The 22415-nt window shown below is 44.7% G+C and overlaps 1 protein-coding gene across 1 annotated transcript in view; it reads left to right on the plus strand.

Moving 5' to 3' along the window:
* Positions 1–5221: 5221 nt before the first annotated feature.
* The window catches only part of ARL8A (ADP ribosylation factor like GTPase 8A), a 58983-nt gene continuing 41789 nt past the window's right edge, over positions 5222–22415 (plus strand). Inside the window, exon 1 of the mRNA XM_053244789.1 lies at positions 5222–5551. Within this exon, the coding sequence (XP_053100764.1) occupies positions 5429–5551 (123 nt within the window). The 5' untranslated portion in view covers positions 5222–5428. The remainder of the gene's footprint in view (positions 5552–22415) is intronic.

Here is a 22415-nt window from a genome sequence, read left to right on the forward strand (position 1 = left end):
GTTTCAACTGGCTTGTATACCTAAGTGGTTAGGAATCTAGGAAGTGTTGCTGGTATCTTTCTTAAGCCTCAGACCTATTGGAAGATCTGGGGCCATACAACACCCTCTTCATCCAGCCCCTGCTTTTAAATTCTTTTGTGGAGCTCAGTTTGTCTCTATGTGGTTTTAAGAAGCAAAGTCAGTGGAGCTTCAGGGACACCTCGGAGAGCATTTGCGAAGTAAAAATAGCTAGTATTACAGAAATTATTATGTATCACTGAACCCTGTCATTCCTTATTAACTGTTCTTATATGTGTTAGCCAAAACTCCTGCTGGTGTAGTTGCTGCACAGAGAATAGAATATTGTCGGAAATTTTGCTTTTCCAAAGATGATTAAGAAAGTTAATCATTTTCAGCAATTTGTGTTTGAAAGAGAAGATGACTCAGGAAAAATGCCAACCATTCACAGAGGCCAGAAGCTATAACGCTATTGCCTCCCCACCCCCCAAATCATAGCAGTTCTGCCAGGGCATGTGCAGGCACTTAGCACCATGATTTGGCCCCTTTGCTAAGCAAAGACCCACCTTGGTTTACATTTGGAAGAGAGACTATGTGTGAGCTTTGTGAAATATGGGGCCATAGCTCAGTGGAAGAGCATCGGCATGCTTGCAAGCAGAAGTTCCCGGATTCACTCTCTGGCATCTCCAAGACGGCTGAGAGAGATTCCTGCCTGCAACCTTGGAGAAGCCGCTGCCAGTCAGTGTAGACAGTACTGAGCTAGATGGACCAAGGGTCTGACTCGGTATAAGGCAGCTGCCTATGTCCCTATGACTACCAGCTGCATAGTGCAGGTGGAAGTGGAATTTTGCAGCTCACCCAGGAGAAACTCCTTCTCACAGCCCAGAGGGAGAGAATGGGACACTTTCCAAAGTGGTCCCAGAACACGACTGCAGAAGTCCCTCAGGAGGCTACAGAATTTAAATGCTGTAGTGCAGATCAAAATATCCCTCTCTTCAACCCACAAGAGGCTCTGGAAAGCCCCTAATAGGGATTTTCCACAGGAAAAGACCAAAAATGCTCAAAAATGTCACATAAACAATACTCAACAGAAATATTGATATATTTTAAAATAAAATACAAAGCAGAAAGGAAATCATGTTGCTTAGTCCCAGCAAATATAAATGGCATTGTTATTGCATGGAGGTTTGCAAAGGCATGGCCATGATAATTAACCATTATTCTTAATGATCTCAAAGGGGCATTTAGGAGAATTTATTTCTATTAGAAGAGTAACTAAGTTATATTATGCATGTTTTTTTCTTTGGTTTCGGACCCAATACAAGTGCCTTTTGTCTAAGATTGGTAAGAGAAGAAAATAAATATGTATATTTTAAAAGAGTTTTAGTTTCAAACAGACATTAGAGTCATTTTTCTACACCATTGTAAAGAAGGGGTGCAGTTCCACTTTAGAGCTGGAGAATTAAACTTGATTAAAGAACTGATACCAAACCAATCACAGAATTTAAACTGATTGAGTCTACTTCATTTAGCAGCATCTATTTGTTCTCTCTTCGGCTTTCTTTCAGTACTGTCAGCACACTGCAATTGTCAAACATCACCAGCCACCAAAACACACACACGCACGTGTACACACATAAACACACACATATATTATTCAGGGATATTGAACAAAGTGGGGGGGGGACACAAATATCTCTGCATGACAACTTGGTCTTTGATCTTCCTCTTGCACCTCTCTGAAGATGTGGGGGATAAAGGCCCATTTCCCTTTTGCTAAGCAGGGTCCACCCAGGTTGCATATGAATGGGAAACTACATGTGTGAGCACAGTAAGATATTCCACTTAGGAGATGGAGCCACTCTGGGAAGAGCATCTGCATGCAGAAGGTTCAAAGCTCCCTCCCTGGCATCTCCAAGACTCCTGTCTGTAACCTTGGAGAAGCCGCTGCCAGTCTGTGTAGACAATACTGAGCTAGATGGACCAATGGTCTGACTCAGTATATGGCAGCTCTCTATGTTCTAGATTATCACATATCTAAAAAGCAACATGAAATATAGAAAAGGTCAAATTTTTATGTAATTTAAAACAGATTAAAATCCCAAACTTACACCTCATCTTGTTATACTATCTTAATTCTCTTGAACACCTGAAAGCTTGACTAGATAAGGTCTTCCAATTGTTCTGGAAGATGCTATCTTAACTGTTGGCAAGTCTCCAAGAAAGGGAAATTCTAAATGGTGTCTCTCTATAGGACCTAATCATATGGATTTGATATATGGAAGGTGAGCTTTGTGGATGTAAGGACTTGTCAGCTTTGCAGTCCCTTTAAAATAAATGCTCCTTTGATCCTTTCTCAATTGCGACAACAAAAAATATATGCACGTGCAATATCTGATGCATATTTTGTGCTTGGATACCGGCTGACATCCAGACTAAGTCACTCAGTGGTACCACACAGGAGTTACTCTAAAGAACGAGTAATTTAGTCAGGATGTCAGCCATTATATCCAAGTATAAACATGCTCTCATATGAAGCAGACCTAAAAGTGTTACGTGCTTTAAAGAAAAAGCATGCACTATGAATAAACACACAAAATAAACAGTGCTTTTTGTGTGTGACGGTATGCACTGGTACTGAGTACCAGCACCCTTTCCCAGCTGGGATCGCAGCACCTGGCAGGGCTTTGTCTTTGTTCCCTGCAAGAAGGCAGGGAATGAAGACAAAACCCTGCCAGCAGTTGCAATCCTGGCTGGGAAATGAACTATGAAGTACTGCATTGGGTGCTTCCAGAGCTTGGCCACACCTCCTTTGTGTGCGACGGGAACTATCCCCAGGTGGTGTTTCTATCCCTGTCCCCAAAGGGCTCACAATCTAAAAAGAAACATAAGATAGACACCAGCAACAGTCACTGGAAGTACTGTGCTGGGGGTGCATAGGGCGTGTAACAAGGAAAGAACTATAGTGGTGAACTTAATTAGGATGCAGGGCCTAGCTTTTGAAGGTCTTGCTAAGTAATAAATATCATGAGTGGTTTGTAAGCTATCCTTCAGATAACAATTATGAAGGGAATGCTCCAAATGCATGTCCATTGAGATGTCTTCCATGGATGTCCTGACACCCTCCCAGCGCATTTCTATATCACAGGAGGGGGCTGTTCATCTGAATGACCCCTAAACAAGTACTTCAGAGACTTATTTAAACTCTTGACACATCCCCTTCATAACTGTGTGTGACAGGATCTGTATTGTCGGAACTGATGAGGAACGTTTGATAGGCCTCTGAAGAACCCCATTTCCCCAGAAGACAGTAAGAAAACCACTGCTTTAACTAAGTACTGGTGAATTCGTAACTTGAGTGAGTTATACAGGTGGACATCCTTATTTGCGGATTTGTTATCTACGGTTCCATGTATCTGCAGTTGGGGTAATGACACCCAACCTCGGCACACGTGGGGGGAAAAACAAAACAAAAAACCCATTGACCTCATGTATCCAGGGGTGTGGGGTGACTGTAAATGACCATGGAGGTCATTTCCAGCTGCTATTTTAGGACTTGAAGCCACATTTTAGGACCTGGCTCCTGTTTTTTGGGGGGAAAGCATGATTTTTGGCTGTTAAGGGGAACGCGAGTTGGGGGGAGCAGCAGAGACAGGTAAAGAGCTTCCCCCCCACCCTCATGAAAAATGGTTGGTTTTTGGTCACTTTCAGCTGATTTTGGGGCATTTTCGGCCAAAAACGGCCAATTGAGAATGTAACCCCCCTAATCCCATAGGGATAAATGTTTCCTTATTCACGGTGTCCATATCCATGGTACAGCCGCAGCGCAGAACGGAACCCCCACGAATAAGGAGGTCCACCTGTATGTTATTAGCAATATTCACATATCACTTTCAACAACAAAAAATCTTGATAAGAAGCTTCTTTTTTTTTAAAGGGCATCATAGGAAAGCTCAGTAAAAGGAAAACATGTTGCTTCCTGCACTAAGACCTGCATTTATTAAATTGTGTTTTCATCTGACATCCTCAGCTGCAACAGAAAGTCACTATAACAAGGTGCCTTGAGAACAATGGGTATGTCCAAAACGTCTGCAACACATTGAAGCCTTAGAGCTTTACCTCATAAAATGCCCTCTGTTTAATGGCATCAGAGATAAAGTTTTGGCAGGTCTTCTGGGAACACATAAATTTGGGTCAGATTGCTGCAGCTGTTTGGCTTTTGTCGTCTGATCATGATGTCATCACGGCGACATATTAAAAAGTGCCTGTGTTTGCCTTTACAGCAAGGAAAATCAGTGCTAAATTTGTGGCAGCCTTATGGGTGTGCCCATTTTTTTGGACTTGTTTCATTAACTTTGTTTACGCTCTGTTGCTCTCTCTATATGTGCTCTTTCCTTCTTGTCATAGCATTTGTACAGGAGTGTAAATCCTCCCCAAAGCATTTGATGACACCCCCCCCCCACAGCTCCACTTTTAGCCAGCATGGTCTAGTGGTTAGTGTTGGACTGGAACCAGTAAGACCCGAGTTTAAATCCTCTTCCAGCCATGAAGTTCACTGGTGACTCTGGGCCAGTCGTCAACAACAACAACTTATATACTGTTTTTCAACAAAAGTTTCCAAAGCGGTTTACATAGAGAAATAATAAATATAAATAAGATAGCTCCCTGTCCCCAAAGGGCTCACAATCTAAAAAGAAAAGAGGATCACCACGTTAAAAAGGTGCCTCTTTGCCCAGTTAACAGGGGTTAGACATGTATCTCTCAGCCTAACCTACCTCACAGGGTTGTTGTGAGAATAATCACAACCATGTACAGCGCTCTGGGCTCCTTGGAGGAAGAGTAGGATATAAATGCTAAAATAAAATCAAATTAAAATTTTTATTGAACTCCCCACAAAACCTATTGTCCTAAAGTGTTCCCCCCGCTCCCCAACAAAAGATCAAGTGGAGAGTCGCTCCTCGACAAGATCTTCCTCTGTCTGTCTACACAACTGTGTACAATAAAAGTTTGAAGAAGGCTGCAGAGGAGCTCCTGAGCGCTCCACAGAGACCCCCAAGCGACCTCGAGGAGCCGGTCCCGGTTAAAGCGTAGGGAGGGAACAACAAGGAAAAGCAGGACCGCCGCGGCCTAACCGCGCCACCAGGCCTCCTCGCCGGGGAGGATTTCCGAGACCGTCGCGGGTCCTCCCCTCCTGCAGAGGCCGCTGTCGGGTTCCAGGCGGAGGCGGTCGAGAGTCGAGTCTCCACCCCGGGACGGGGAGTCGCGAAGTGACCCCACCCATCGGCAGCTGAGCGACTCGAGCCGAGTGTGGGAGAGAGAGCCCGGAGGCAGCGCGCGACGGCGGTAGCGGCAAGGCCGGCTCGTTCCGGGGGACAATAGAGGCGCTGGGCCTGGCTGCGCTGCGAGATCGGGGGCCGGGAGCAGAGGCAGGATGCTGGCGCTCTTCACCAAGCTGCTGGACTGGTTCCGGGCGCTCTTCTGGAAGGAGGAGATGGAGCTCACCCTGGTGGGGCTGCAGTACTCGGGCAAGACCACCTTCGTTAACGTGATCGCGGTAAGGCGCCTGCCTGGCCGGGGGCTGCAGCGGGCAGGGCTGGGCCCGGCGCAGAGCAGGAGCCACCATCTTCCTCCCTTTCCAGGGCATCTCTCTCCGCCCAGGCAGGACGGACGGAGGCCTCCCTCTCCTCCAGGGGCAGCAGGAAGACGCCCCACCCAAGATCATGTGTGTGTGGGGTGGGGGGGGGGAAGGGGTGGGGGCGGCATTATGTCCCCTGCCCTCCTTCCCAACAACGCCGATCCCCCTTCCTCTTGTTTTCTGAATCCTGCCACAGCGGTAGCTGCTCCTCGTCGACACCTCCCCCATGTAAATGGGGAGGCGGGGGGATACGGTGTGTGCAATGCGGGAAGATCCCCTTGAGCCTCCTCAGATCCCTCTCTCTCCCCGTTCACATGGCTTGTCTTCTTGGATATGTTCCTGGGGGCGAGGAAGAGGCGGCGGCGGGCTGAGGCGATTACTCTTGGATCCTAAAACCGGTTCAGAGTTCTGGGCCTGTGTTTATTCGAATCGGGGGGTCTGACAGCCCTGTGCGGGTTCTGAATACCGGGGTGGGGGTGGGGATTGGAGTATTGAATCTAGGCTCCGGATTGCTGGATCTAGGCTGGGTCCCTCATGGGGCGGAGGGACGCTGTTCCGTCTTCCTGTGATGGATGGTAATTTCATCTCCATCTTTTCTGATCAATACAGCAATTAGGAGGCATTTGTGTATCTATAGATGTGAATTACCTAGAAAAGGAATTTAAAATAGCATTTTCTATTTAAATCTTCGCAGCGCAGGATATAAGGAACCATCTTGGGAGACAGAGCAGCAAGATCCCAGTTGCAGAGAATTTCCCATATGGAAAGCCGCGACTTACTCAGGCTTGCCTTTCTCTCTCTCCCCCGCCTCCTGCACATTCTGCAGTAATGGCCTCAAAGTGTGCATTTCACGAAAGAAGGGGGGAAATACATTAGAGAGTACTGGAAAGAGAATATTGGCCATAGGAAATTGGTGGGGGATATGGATAGCTAGCTATCTTGAGCTTTCTGTCCCAGGCCTTCAGTGGAGCTGGTTGAACTGTGAGGGCATATTGTTCTAGGTGAGTTTGCAGAACTGTTGTTCTTCCATCTTCTGCTCTTCCTGGAAAGAGGATTGCAGCATGGCTTGGGCCACAGTCACGCGACACCTTCTTTGAATACTAAGCATTTTTTCTCCAGTCGAAGGAAGTGGATGGCAGTTATGAAGGTTACAACAGCCTATTGCTTCTCCTATCCTGCCCATCAATCTTTCATACAACTGGAATCATCTTGTTACTGGTTCCCTGCTGTTCTCCACCTCAGCTGTAGAATATGATAGGTGGGGGAGATTTATTTCCATCTGTGTTTTCATTTTGTAAAATAATAATTTCCCCCTATAAACAGCATTTTAAAGAATATTTTCATTTTACTCTGCTTGTCTACCTAAGATATATCATGAGACATTCAGCATAAATGATTTTAAGTTAAACTTGACAGCTTCAATATAATTCTCTATAAGCTATATATGCTGCTGAATACTTTTAAATAAGCCTTTTGGGATTCCTTTTTACATGCAGAGTCTTTTGAAACTCTTGGGTGGGGGGGGGTCACCTGTAGATGTTGGTTCATTATTTCTTATTTATGTTTTGTTTTGATTTCTGGGTGCTGAAGATGTGACAATGAGCATTGCTAACAGTGAGTTCTGTCTGGAGTGAGAGATCCTATCACTGACTACAGATTCAGCCGTGTATTCTGGACAGAGCCATAGATCTGGCACATGGGTTTTTAAAGATTTCAACCAATTAGTGAGCTCTTTTTCACAAGTAGTGAGAAAGGGCTACCCGGTTTGCGGGGAGGGAGCCTTAAAGAGCTTACCTCCCTGCAGACAATCAATCCAACGTCCCTGGGTGGGTGGATCGCCTGCCCATATGAGCACTGTCTGCTGCGGGTAGCTCCACGGGTTGGGGTGCCAGGACGCGTTGCCGTGCATCGTCCCACCCCCCGGAGCTCCAGTAATGCACTGCGCGAGTGCGTGGTGCATTATGGGGATCCCCCTCCCTGAGTCTGCCAGCCACAGCTGCTTTCAGCTGGGGCTGACACATGATCAAAAAACCACGATCAAATCCCCATTTTGAAGGGTGTCTTTGTAGGTGGGTTTGCCACCAGGATCGGGCCTGATCCCAGCGGTTGACACACTGGGCTGGGGTCCTTTAGCCCAGTTTGATTATTTAAAGTTGGGAACCTTGCATATTCAATACAAATAAATAAATAAGGCTTAAATAAGGCCTCTGAGTAAGTAAATATAGCCTTAATTTTGTTTTAATCCTCACAGCAGCCCTGTGAGGTGGGTTAGGCTGACAGAGAGAGTGACTTGTCCAGAGGCACCACTAAGCGTCCTGGCAAAGCAGTGGTTTCAAGTCACAATAGCTGAGCCCTCCACCAAACAATATATTTTCACAATAAATTGAAAATAGTTTCCCCCACTAAGCCCATTGTAGGTTTCAAGTCTTAACACATGGTGCCACTTAACACCATGTGCCACTTAACACATGGTGTCACTGGTGCCTTCCCCTGCCCAAGAGTCCTCCTCCATCCACTTCCCCAGCTTAATCAGTGACCGCCAGGAAGGGTGTGCAGTGGAGCCCTAAATGCTGAAGCATGCACTGAGAACTTTCAAGGCTACCCAGGACCACTGAAAGTGTTTCCATGGTTCCTGATGTTCCCTGATGTTGTCAGAGCATATCGTGGCACTGTTAGTGTCTAACAAAAGCCTTGCTTGCTGCTGGGTAAGTTTTGGTGGGAGAAAAGGAAGCAAGTGTGTGGCAGAGATTACAATTAGGGCTGAAACAAATCTGAACTTTGAAGAGTTCTGGGCTTGATTTTAATAGATTTGGGGAAAGGTCAAACATCTAGAATATGTATTTTGTGCCCCTCCCTTTTTCAGTATTTGCTGCATTTCTAGGTTGAACCTGGTTCTCCCTCATCCAGACTTGACCAACATATTGCCACTGATTTCCCAGTTTTGATGACGGAGTGGTTTTAAGGGCATGGCTTATGACACTTGAGTGGGTTAGCCAGCTTGTCATGCAAAATATTGATCTTTGGGAATGATCTCTAATTCTCAGATTATGTAGAAAACTGGGCATAGGCTTTGGTTAAAGTTGGAGCTACACATGTCTAATATTGGAGCGGGGTTAGGTGACTCTTAACTCTGCCCTCAGTTTTGTTTCTCTTATTCTTGTTTGTTCATTTTTGCCCAAATGCACCTACTCTCCTATACCATTTTTTTCTGCCCTTCCAATCTTCATGCTTTCTGCCATGCTGTTCCTTATGCTCAGAGCAGCCATCTTTCTTGGTTGTACTGTTTCCCTCTTCTTTTTGAAGTACTTCCTTAGGACATGTTTGTTTAGGGGTTTGCTCTCTCTTCAGCTTCTGCAGTGCCTCTTGATTCTCCCCAAACTCATTCTCACAACTTGATGAACCTGATTTTCTTGCTACTTCCCATTTATCTCTGGTTAATGCAGAGTGTAAGCTTCCTGGACAGGTAGTTACCTTTTCTGTCCTGTACAGCAGCTGGCACATGCTGTTTAGCATGGCTAACTAGATGGTTAGCAACAGTAAGATCCAAGCCTATCCCAAGCTTTTCCTAAATATCAGATGGTAAAGTGTAATGAGGAAAACAAGGCATGGATTATTGGGTTATTATTAAGCTCCCTGCATTGTTTCAAGTCTTGTGCCCTTGGAGAGAGGATACTAATGTGCCTAAGGACATACGTTGGGAAGGTCCTGATTTTAAATAGCTCGTTCATTAATGTGGTAGGTGGCTTGAGGCAAATTGCTACCTCTCAGCCTACCTGTCCCTCCCCTTAAATATGGGAGCAGTATCAACTTACCTTGCAGGGTTGTAGAAGAGATTGAGATAATTTATATAAAGGACTCTGGACACTCAAAAATGCTTAGTGGTCGTTTCTTTTTTCTTATTAGTCCTGGTAATTGTTCAGGCGGGGATCTGCTTTCCCAAGCCTCTTTCTATAAGGGAGTGTCAGTTTAGGAATTTTGTGACAAGTCTGCTCAAATTACAATTTTTTGCACTGTATACAATAAAAGAATGCCTTATTATGATGAGTCTGAATGGACCATTAGGCACCTTTTAAAGTGATAATTCTCTTATAATTAGCAGGAAAAGAGTAACTGGCCTCATCCATCCCCAGCACAGCATGCTTCTGGTGGCTTCTGCTGGTATCCGTGCTTCTTTTGAGACCCTTGGGGTCAGGAAACTATTTCTTTTTTTACCCCCTGTGTAAACTGCTTTGGGAACATTTTTGTTGAAAAGTGGTTTATAGATATTCATAATAAAAAATAATTTATGGTAGATTTATCTAGAAACATTAATTCTTTGTATTTGGCTATCTCCAGTAAAGCTCCCATCTTGAGATGAGACTGTGTCCTTAGTCTCTAATGTCAGTGCTGTCCCTAATGTCGTCTTCACAGCATTACTGTGGTCATGTCACTAAGACCTTCCAAGTAATGCCCTACAGAAAGCTCATCTAAATATATATATACAGTTGCTGTATAAGTGCTTCTGCAAGGGGGGAAAAAGCTGCATCAGATAATCGGCAGAAGCACATTTGGAATGTACTGGAAGGAGGGAGGTCACTTGTAGGAATTTTTTATATTGTATGGTAATGTAATTGAAAGCACATCCTTGCTGAGGATAATATTTTTTTGTGGTGTCATACCAAGCCTAAAACAGTCTGCTTACTCTTGAGCGTTGCATGCAAAAATACATTAAGAGCAGGTTGTTCCTACACATTGTTGTAGGATTCTTTAGGTGTAACTTGTAACATTACTAGATGGCATTTTTGGCAGGTATGATCGTTACCTTGCCTCTTTGAAAAGATGTAAGCAGACCAGTTTTGAGCTAGACACAGATGAAAGCTTCCCCTCTCGGTAAGTCAGGTTGTGCTCTTTTAGTGTCTGATGTCATTCTGTTTGTTCTCTGCTTGTCCAGAGTCTTCCAGGAAAACAGCCTGGACAGGACCCGAATGTCTAACAAGCAGAAGAGCTTTTCTGATGGGTGGTGTGAGGGGGGGAGTTTCGGGCTAATCTTAGAAACATGTACACACTTGCTTACAGATGTGTAAAAGATGTTGCTCTCTTCAACAAGCCACCACAGGCCTAGGCAGGAACCCAGCCAACCTGCAATTAAAGCTGCATTGTTTCAGCCTTGGCTCTAGCTCCTCCCTGCGTAGTGTGATGGCTTCATGCATGATGGGAGGAGTTTGCTGGTATAAAGTGGTCAGGAATGTCTCTGGTACTGTATCCCTTGTCACTTTGGGCTATTTCTGTGGGACATGAGGAGTTACACTTGCTCTCCCTGCCTCTGTCTGTAACTCCTTTTCCTAGTGTTGTGGGACATAATAGAGCCATGTTGATTGGTGCCACAACCAAGGCCACTGTGATAAGACTGTGAGCTGTGGCTATTTAGGTTTTGTCACATGAGCTGCCAGAAACTGTGACTCTTACAGGGATTCCAAAGTTCCTGGTTAATTTTCAACCCCTAAGGTTACTGGAGCCGGTTCAGTGCAATGGGCTCTTCATTTTCTTCAAACTGATGATGATTTTACATTTATATCCCGCTCTTCCTCCAAGGAGCCCAGAGCAGTGTACTAGATACTTGAGTTTCTCCTCACAACAACCCTGTGAAGTAGGTTAGGCTGAGAGAGAAGTGACTGGCCCAGAGTCATCCCAGCAAGTCTCATGGCTGAATGGGGATTTGAACTCAGGTCTCCCCGGTCCTAGTCCAGCACTCTGACCACTACACCACGCTGGCTCCACATGTGATCCACATGTAAATATAGCCTGTAGTATGGGAACCATACTTCTTCTTTTTTTAAAAAAAACTGTTTTTAGTGCCTTTCTTTTGCTTCCCACCCCTGTTTTCAGGCCCCAGGTATGAGAGTTCCATTTAACACCCCTACTAGGGTGAGTCCATTAGGATTCTGATACAAGCAAACATTTTGTGTTTGGTACAAAGTGTGGGAGGTTGGGCTGAGGGGCAGGGTGTGTAGAAAGTGGGGGAGCCAGCCAGCCCAGTCCAGCCCAGCGCAGGCAGCAGCTTAACACACACATATGAGAATGAATTTGTGTATATGGGAGGGAGGGAGGGAGGGACAGGGCCTGATCTGAACTTGTCCTCTTTTATTCTGAGGGTTTGCTGCCATGTGGGGAGGAAAGAATGTGTAAATCTGGTCCAATTCACTCCCAGCACATCATCCCATCAGTGGCTGTTTCTGGTTTCTACCTTGTGTTCCTTTTGGACTATAAGCCCTTTTGAGACACAATCATGTTGTTTGTTAACTTTTGTTGACAAGTGATATATAAATATTTGTAGTAGTAAAAATGGAATGGGGGAAGAAATGTAAGAGTAAGGGGAAGAGGGGAAGTTTAAGGAGGCAAAGAATGAGCAGGAGGGAAGGGGATGAACAGGGTAGGAAGGAGGGGGTAACATAGTGGGTGTGGTAGGAATGAGTAAAGAACATGCTGAAAGATGGAAAAATTGGGAAAGGAAGGGGGTATTTAGAAAGGAGGAAAGAGAGCACACAGTGAAAACAGGTCAAAAGTGAGGCAGAGAATGATAGGAATGTGTCAAAAAGAGAAGAATAAAAGAATACAGAGAGTGAATGAATGAATGAATGGGAGAAGGATAAGTAGAAGGGGGAGGAGCAAGGACTGAGGGGACGTGGTGGAAGTGGAAGAGGGCAGTGGGTGATGATGGGAACAGAGGAGGCACCCTGCTGGCATGGTAGGGAACATTTGAGACTGAATTTCTGTCCTGCATGGAAGGTACTTGAGTAGCAGCAAGGCAGGACTCTGACTTGTCAGCCTCCACACAATCTCTCCACACAATTAGTGTGAAAGGGTTTGAAACTTAGAATTCAAATCACAACCCAACAGATCCAATGAGACAATAAATTCAAAAAACGCATAAGTGAAATATATCAACCTTGATTGTACAGTATTATAAATCATATAGAAAGAGTGATAGTAATTGATAATACAAAGTAAAAATACTAATGAAAAATGAGATACACTAAACATCCAATCAAAAAAGAACTATACAGCCCATAATATGTGCCAAAATTACCACAACCCAGTGATAAGCTGATTCAAATGGCTTTCTCAAGTGTCCATGTTATTTATGTTCTTCATATTGTTTCTCATGAACATCAATAATATCTTCACTGACTTTGTATGATCAATTACTATTACTATTTCTATGTGAGATGTGTGTCTTTGCATTTATTGTATCATTGGATTTGCTGGGTTGTGATTTGAAGCCTTCAGTAGCTGCCAGAGGCTGAGAGAGATTGTTGGGTGAAACCTAGCTTGGTTGGGTAGATTTGTCTTGAATCCTGTGACTTCCCAATCAGGCAGCACGTGGCCAGCTTCCTCTTTGCTCCAAGATTCAGCTCAGTCTGTCTACTTTCTGGGACCCTCAGTAGAGCAAAGAGGAAGGTTGCTTCTCTTAGAAGCTGTTTGGTCCTTGTAGCAGGCCGATTCCTTCATGTGTGCAGGTCATAAAAACCTGCAAGCCACAAAATGTTGAGGATTAGGAGCATACTTTTAAAACGAGATTGGATTCTCAGCAGTTCCTCCCAAGGTACAGCATAAAATTTTGTCTGTGCGGCCTGAGTAATATTACCCTGAAGAAGGGGCAGCAAGGACAGAAACTTTTCCCAGATAGTTCTAGTGTAGGGAGTTGAAGGGGACATGTTTTACATCCATGTCTACTGCTACAAATATTTATATACCACTCTTCAACAAGTGCTCAAAGCAATTTATATAGAAAAATAAATAACGGAAAAATAAGATGGTCCTGTCCCCAAAGAGCTCACAGTCAAAAAGGAAATATAAGCATGCCGGAAGAAAATTATGGCAGCAGGTGGGGAAGAAAACGGTGACAGCGGTGGGTGAGGGGGACGGCATGGGCGGGGAGGCAACTGTGGGGGTGGCGAGCGGCAGCAAACTAGAGGTGCAAGGCTGCTCTGCTCCCTGCCCAGCTAGCTTAATTTATAGTTTTGACATTCTCTTTTATTTACTATAAAAGTATTTGTTTGATCATTGATTTCAAGCAAGTGGCAGTGCAGTTTTCCCTACCAGTGCCTCTGCTACAGTGCTCTTTCTGGGGCTAATGTGGGGCTGTACTTACATCTTTGGCCCTTTAAAATTAAGAAATTCTGCCTTGCTCGTCCCATAGTACTGTTTTGTGTGTAAAGTATGCACCATACAGCTTTCTGAGAAGCCTACAAAGGAGGAGCAAAGATAGTCCTCTGTAGCATTGCTCCTTTTGGCAAGGGAAACAATCAAGTGGGCTAGTGTTCAAGGGATCAGATCGCAGCAGACATAGAGAGGTGGGAGCAGAGACAGTGGCAGAGATGGGGTGGGCAGACTAGTTCTTAGTTGTCAAGCTGTTTTATTGCATTTCTAACTGTGGAGTTGCACACAAGCTAGACAGTAAAAGTGGTTAAGCAGAGATATTAAAGCCTGCCATATTTTAGACAAAAAGAGATGTATTTTAAGTTCCACACATGCATAGTCTCTTGCACAATTGATCCATAAAATGTTTGTCAGAGTGGATCTTCCTCACTTTTTTGCATGTTGCGCCTGACCATTAGAGGGAGAATGACACCTTTTTCTGTAGGAGCCCAGAGCAGAGGAGAACTCTGGAATAATGGTAACTTGTGGGGCTCCTTCTTTGGAGAGTCCTAATCTCATTCACCCATTTCCTGTCCTCTTGTTCTTCAAACACTTCAGTGCTGCTGAATGGTGATCATAAAACACCTTTGTGGATATAGACAGAAAAATTACCTGCTCTTCCCCTTGCCTTAAACTGTAGGTCAGGTGAGTGACTATCTCTAAATCAGTTTTTAAGTCAGGCTAAAAATACTGTGTTGCATATTCTCCTGTGCCTGCCCCATGAGTTTTCATCAATCATAATGTTGTATTTGAGGCTTCTATTTTTTTTTTATTTTTTTTACAGAAACAAATCAGCTCTCTGTGATTCTGTGATTCTTTCTCCCTCCCCACTGCCTGCAGTAACCTGCAGTGAGTTAAAGAGCACCCTCCTTGCATAGGGCCTTCTCTCTCAGGCTTGTCCTCTTGCCCACAGTTATCTGCAATTAAAATACATCACAGCAGCAGCAGCAGCATCAACATTTCCTTGTTGCTAATGACAGATTCATTGTCTATTGCATTACATTTCAGCATTTTATAAAAAATCTTATCTGTAGATGTAAATCTCACTTGTTCTCTGTGATTTTTGTTAATAGTTATTGGAAATATATCTGCTTAGGATGTCACCTCTATATGCCCATTTTAAACTCATCATAAAGCTGCACGTTATCAAGGGTTGAGCCTTAGATCCCTTGTTTTCTTTATTCCAGCACTTGTCAGGATCTGAACAGCTTTCCTGCATTTTCTATTTAATACAGGTGTCTTCAGCAAAATATAATTGTAACTTGAACAGAGAATCCTCTTGACAGCAGACTGGCACAGATCAGTTAAGATAGTGTGGTTAGAGCATGTTCATATTTGCAGACGACAATTCACTGCAAGTATCTTAAACTCTGGGGCTTGAAAAATCCAAGGTGCCAAGGCATTTGAAATATTTCTTTAGGCTTGAGCAGGAATTACTGTTAAAACCTAGTACTGTTTCCTTTTTAAAAGGGGGGGGGGAGATGTCTGTTCTGGGGGTGGGGGTGGAATTCAGCACTATATGTCACTGTCCCAGGAGTTTCTACTGTCACTGGTACCTAGAGGTCTGTGAGACCAGAAACCACTGGCCAGGAATTTACTGCAGTTCCTCAAAACTTTAGTTTGAGGGTTCCTTTGAAGGAAAATTGTGACAGTTAAATCAGCTTAAAACCAATCCGAGACAGAGTTTAATAATGTAGATGGATTCTATCAAGCCTACACAAGCAAAAAAGGAATTGCTTTTTTAAAAAGTATTTCCAAGCTCTAGGCATGGCTCTAACAATTCAGGGGATATTAGGGGTTTCGGTCACCTGCTCAGCCCACAAAGATTGTCATTGGTTGTGCAAATGCTTTACTGTTGGTGTAACAGGATGCAATGCATATCTTTGCAGAAGGCAATCATGGTCCAGAAAATACATGGAATAGACTTTACATGAAACCATTATTGGCTGTTAGATAAAATCTGTCGCTCATTAGGCAATAGATAGTTAGGTGTCCATCCTTTTTTCATGCTGCATTGCTTCAATTTTAAGCTATAAACTTGCACTCTGCAGTCTAGACTATGTTTCCCTTGAGATGCTGAACTTGGCTGACTGTCCAGCTGAAAGTGGAAACTCCTTGGAGGGCTGCATAGTGTGTGACAAGGGGGTTAATGATTGTTGTTCCTCTAGATGAGGGTGTTGACAGTTGGGTTTTTTGCACCTGTTCCCCTTGCTCAGAAATGGAATTATAAGATCTTGGTTCTAAGGGGAGTGTGTATGTACATGAAACATCTCTCCTGATTTGATCTAGCTGGATAGAATTAGAATGCAGTTCAATTCAGTGACCTTTCATTGGCATAACAAGCAGTTCAGAAGCCTACAAATATTGACCAGGATTTGGATGGTTTTACTCCTACATGTAAATAGAAATAACTATACGGAGGATGGCACAAAACATCACTTGGATTTTGATGCCTTTGTTTTATTTGCCTAAACTACTAGTCTGGCATTCCTCGCCCATGCAAGAGCTATCCTTCCTCTACCAATGATCAATATTACATTTTTCTTTCTCTCTTACCATTAGTACTGCAATATGCAACTGCTAGAATTGTGCAAGCCACCTAATGATGCAGAGGGGAAGTAACTTGCCTAGGGAGCAAGAGGATGCTGGTTCGAATCTCCCTGCTGGTATGTTTCTGAAGGTGCTGAAAGGAGATGGCAATGGTAAACCCCTCCTGTATTCTACCAAAGAAAACTACATGGCTCTGTGGTTGCCAGGAGTTGACACCAACTCAACAGCACATCTTTACTTTAGAATTATGCCACATTTTGCATTATTTCCTGGGAACTTTGCAAATTTGGATTATAAGAGAGCTTGTGGGCAATACATTATCCAGTGACTGTTGCTGGTGTCTATCTTACATTTCTTTTTAGATTGTGAGCCCTTTGGGGACAGGGATCCATCTTATTTATTTATTATTTCTCTGTGTAAACTGCCCTGAGCCATTTTTGGAAGGGTGGTATAGAAATCGAATAAATAAAAATATGAAAGTAGACAGTCATACTAGAGTAGACTTTTCAGATAGCAGTGCCATAGAGGAGGCAAATCAACCTTTCTATGGCACTGGTACTGTGGACCTTTTCTGCTGCTGGCAAACTAAGGGATGAGGCACCCCTGCAGGCAGTGGTGGTAGGACAGGGAGTAAAATTTGCCAAATGAGGTGGGGACTTTAGTTTCCTCATGCTCAGGTCCACTCTGCTGCTCTGTGTAATCTTTCTAGACACCCACCTTTCTTTTTTTATCATCACCATGTTCAGAAGATCTCAGAATGAAAGCTTTGTTCCTTCCTCACTCATGGGCAGGCACAGCTGTGTTGAGCTCCTGGATAATAATGTCCTGACTGACATCTTGGCACTAGTTCCTAGGGGTGTCCACGGAACTGGTTTGGAGGCCCTTTATAGGCCTCCAAATTGGTTTGAAAGACTGGTGGTTCAGCTGTTTCAAAGGTCGGGGGGGTGCTCTTACCCTTCCCGCTCCATTTCCCCCACTGGTGCTGCCTTTTAGAAATGGTTTGGCAGGGCGCCTCCTTGCCACCCCGATGCCTCCTGGGGCCGGAAGGGGCCGGAAGTTGCGTATGTCACAACATGCACACGAGTGAATGTGATGTGTGCCTGCGCAGCAGCAACTTTCTGTCAGTTCTGGTCCGAGGAGGCATTGGTGCAGCAAGGAGATATGCTGTCGCCCCACCAGACCGTTTTTAAAGACACGCCGGCATGGGAAATGCGGCAGGAGGGGTAAGAGCACTCTCCCCCATCCTTAAGAGATATCCCCCCTCCCCCACCTTCAAACCCGCAGGCACCTGTTCCATGCACACCACTACTGGTTCCTACTCTCCATTTTGTCCTTTGGTATAAAACTTATTGGGCCCTGCTTCTCTCATGAGCCCAGAGCCTGAGAGGGAAGAGTCAGGTGGTGAACCCCATCACCAAAAGCAGTTGCAGAGGTGCAGCCCTAGTGGTAAGGATGAACTAGGCAATGAGGAGCCCTGGGAATCTGAACTCCCTGAGATGACCCCCCTTGAGCCGGACTCACCCAAAGGGTTGGACCCCAGACATAGCAGAAGCCTCTCACCCTTCAGTGCCCACTTGGTGATGTGTGGACACCATGTGCGTGCTGACGGCATGTGGGGCTTTTGGGGACATGCAGCGCCCCATCAGGAAGCTGGAAGGGGCAGCGGAGAGCAGGTAAGCACCTGTTCTCTATTTTCTTAAAGCTCCCTTTCTGATTTCCCTCAGAGTGCTCAAACTGCACTTCAGACCATGGTTCGGGCACATCCCTATTCCTAGGAATCAAAACAAGAACCACCCAACAGGCCACAGCCTGCACCAGCTCTCTGTCGCCCATCAGGCCCTAATCCAGTGGTTCCCAAACTGGGAGCCTCCAGATGTTGCTGAACTACAACTCCCATCAGCCCCAGCTATGATTTGTGGCTGGGGATAATGGGAGCTGTAGTTCAGTGACATCTGGAGGCTCCCAGTTTGGGAACCACTGCCCTAATCAATATATGTATGGGTTTGAGGGGTCGGGGTCAGGGCGTGGTGTAGTGGTTAGAGTGCTGGACTAGGACTGGGGAGACCCGAGTTCAAATCCCCATTCAGCCATGATACTTGCTGGGTGACTCTGGGCCAGTCACTTCTCTCTCAGCCTAACCTACTTCACAGGGTTGTTGTGAGGAGAAACTCAAGTATGTAGTACACCACTCTGGACTCCTTGGAGGAAGAGCGGGATATAAAATGTAAATAATAATAATAATTAATCTCCTTGCAACTGCTTGCTCCTCTTCTGAGAGGCCATCCTCATACTTGGAATTCAGTGGCTCTGACGTTCAGTAGGTCTCCTGTAGGGTAACATGCCCTTGTGTAATGTACCTCAGAGTTTGTGTGCAATCAGGGTAACCCTTTGCATGCTAAGCTTGGCAGTGGGAAGGCTCCATCAACAGAGACATGTCCCTGAAGCCTAAGCATAGTTGCGATTTCTCTCTGGTTCACACATTAGAGATCCCATTGAGTTAAAAACCATCATGCAGCTTTGTACAATTTTTATTTTATTTAGAATCAGTTTTGCAGCTTCTTTGCAGTAATTCAGGTTACTGCAAGTGAGAGGTCTTACTCTCCAAATGAGAGGTCTTAAAACCTCTCTATCTGGTACACACTGAAGCTGATACTATAGATTGCTGATGTCCTTGAATAAACAAGATACAGTTATCCCTGGATTTACCTCAAAGGGGTTGTATTTGTATAACATTTTCTGCTGACTGGCAGAAGTAAGTGGGTTGACCTCCTTGCTAAAATATTTAACTTATCCCTGAAATCGGGCTCTGTACCAGAGGACTGGAGAGTAGCAAATGTAACACCGATTTTCAAGAAGGGATCCAGGGGCGATCCGGGAAATTACAGGCCGGTTAGCTTAACGTCCGTTCCAGGCAAATTGATGGAAAGCATTCTCAAGGATAAAATTGTAAAGCACCTAGAAGAACAGGCCCTGCTGGGACTCAGCCAGCATGGCTTCCGAAAAGGTAAATTTTGCCTCACCAACCTTTTGGGCTTCTTTGAGAGTGTCAACGAGTGTGTGGATCAAGGTGATCCAGTTGACATAGTCTACCTGGACTACCAAAAAGCTTTTGACAAAGTTCCTCATCAAAGACTCCTGAGGATAAGGGGACAAGTACATGTGTGGATTGCTAACTGGTTGCAAGACAGGAAACAGAGGGTAGGTATAAATGGAGAGTTTTCACAATGGAGGGAAGTAAGAAGTGGGGTCCCCCAGGGATCTGTACTGGCACCAGTGGTTTTTAATTTATTCATAAATGATCTAGAAGCAGGGGTAAGCAGCGATGTGGCCAAATTTGCAGATGATACCAAACTCTTCCGGGTAGTGAAATCCAAAACGGATTGTGAGCAGCTCCAAAAGGATCTCTCCAAACTGGGGGAGTGGGCGACAAAATGGCAAATGCAGTTCAATGTTAGCAAGTGTAAAGTGATGCACATTGGGATGAAAAACCCCAACTTCATGTATATGCTGATGGGATCCAAGCTGTCGGTGATGGACCAGGAGAGGGATCTTGGGGTTGTGGACAGCTCATTGAAAGTGTCGACTCAATGTGCGGCATCTGTGAAAAAGGCAAATTCAATGCTAGGGATCATTAGAAAGGGGATTGAAAATAAAATGGCTAACATTATAATGCCCTTATACAAAACTATGGTGCGACCACACTTGGAGTACTGCATACAATTCTGGTCACCACATCTTAAAAAGGACATTGTTGAACTGGAGAAGGTACAGAAGAGGGCAACCAAGATGATCAGGGGCCTAGAGCACCTTTCTTATGAGGCAAGTCTACAACACCTGGGGCTTTTTAGTTTAGAAAAAAGATGGCTGTGGGGAGACATGATGGAGGTCTATAAAATCATGCATGGTGTGGAGAGAGAGAGATTCTTTTCCCTCTCACACAACACTAGAACCAGGGGCCACTCCATGAAATTGATTGCCAGGAGGTCTAGGACCAACAAACGGAAGTACTTTTTCACACAACACGTGATCCATTTGTGGAACTCTCTGCCACAGGATGTGGTGACAGCCAACAACCTGGATGGCTTTGAGAGGGGTTTGGATGATTTCATGGAGGAGAGGTCTGTCAATGGCTACTAGTCGGAGGGCTGTGGGCCACCTCCAGCCTCAAGGGCAGGATGCCTCTGAGTACCAGTTGCAGGGGAGTAATGGCAGGTGAGAGGAAACGCCCTCAACTGCTGTCTGTGGCTTCCAGTGGCATCTGGTGGGCCACTGTGCGAAACAGGATGCTGGACTAGATGGGCCTTGGGCCTGATCCAGCAGGGCTGTTCTTATGTTTCTTATGGTTTCTTAAAGTCATGTGAATACAATATGGGCGGGGAAGTGGTTTGCTTAGGTTAAGCCATTTCTCTTCATAGTTAAAATTTTTCAAGCTTTGTGGCACAAATATGCATAAAATATGTATTTCATGTAGGAAAATAGCCTTGTAATAATGGGTGAGTTTTCTGAAAATCTGATTACTGTAGAAAAAGTACAAGCTTAATGATGGTAGTTGTGAGGCTCCCTGAGGTGCTTTGGATTATGTGAGCAGCGTCTTAGACCTCAGGGCTTCTCTGCTGAAGCAGCAGGGAGCTAATGAGGGAGGGACTATAACTCAGTAGAGAGAATGCGTTCATTGCATGTACAAGAGTTACGGTAAAAAAAGTGAGGTGGTTGTGAGCCATGCCAGCTGCCCTGGATGGAAGGCCTGCTTCTGGAAAGTTGGAGTAAGCTGTAACTGCTCAGATGAGAGAGGCACTCTACACATGCTTAGAAGCACTTATGACTTTGCATATCCCTGCACTCAGTCACAGTACTGAAAACGTATTCTGAATAGAGAGCGTTCTGGTGCAAATCTGGTACTGAGACAGCTTCATGTCTAATCCTAATTAAGAGGGCCTAGTCAGATTTTTGTTTGGAAACAAGAATCCTGGTTGCAAAATGCATCTGCACAGCAGTTATGAATGGCATGTATGCATATAAATTGCAGTTTAGCCCTGTAATTGATATGCCTGTTCATACATGATATCTATATGAATCTTGCCATTTGGAACTGGTTTCAGAGTATACAAAGCATACAGTATAACATCTGAGATGACTCATGAGTGCTAAAGCTAGGAAAGGAATTTGAGACCTTGGGAAACTGCAAGTGCAATACAGGCAACCTCTGATATATGCAGGTGTTCTGCTAAAACCACAGATAACACAACTGTGAATACAGAGTCACTGAGGCAATGGGTTTGGTTCCTGGAGGCACAAAGAACTGTGGAAAGGGGGCCCTAAAAACTGCGAGGGGGGAGAGGTGCCCTACCTTGCTCCGCAGGTCTCCAGGTGTCCAGCAATGCGCCACCCACCCCCGTGTTCCAAATATGGGTTTTTTTCTGTGAAAAATCATGTGTGTTTTTGTTTAAACAAATGAGCCTCAAAATGGCTCTTCTCAGTGGCAGCCGGAAATTACCTCAGAGGTCATTTAACTAATGGATACATGGAATTAACACTTTGCAGACAGTTTCCCTCCTATGTATGCCGAGGTTGGCGGTCAATTATTTATTTATTTATTTCTCTGGTGCGGACACGTCCTCAAACGTTCAGCAACTATCAGTTTTCTCACCACATGTAGGCTTTCATGTGGAAGATTTTTGTACTTGTCCAAGAGCCAAATTAAGAGAGTTTTTCCTGGGTTATCGCACCCCGAGCCCAGTTAGTTTATGTAGACAAAAGGGGTGGTGGCGGCAGCAGCATTTTGAACCTACCAACAATACAGAATAGTTTTAGGAGAAGCCTAGCCAGGCATCTCAGCAGAGATGATTCAGCATTTCTCTCCTTCACGTGAGCTTGCTCTCAGACAAAGACTGTAATTCTCTACAGTTCCTCAAGGCATGTCCATATGCTTAGTTTTCTTATGCTGTTATCCTTATGCTGTTATTTTAAGAAGTTAATATAGGAGCACTTCTTTTGTGTTATGTTCACATGTATCTAGATTTGTATGTCACTTCATGACTGTCTTGCATCTCTCCAT

This window comes from Hemicordylus capensis, chromosome 4 (genome assembly GCF_027244095.1).
Source record: "Hemicordylus capensis ecotype Gifberg chromosome 4, rHemCap1.1.pri, whole genome shotgun sequence".
In the NCBI taxonomy this organism is placed as follows: Eukaryota; Metazoa; Chordata; class Lepidosauria; order Squamata; family Cordylidae; genus Hemicordylus; species Hemicordylus capensis.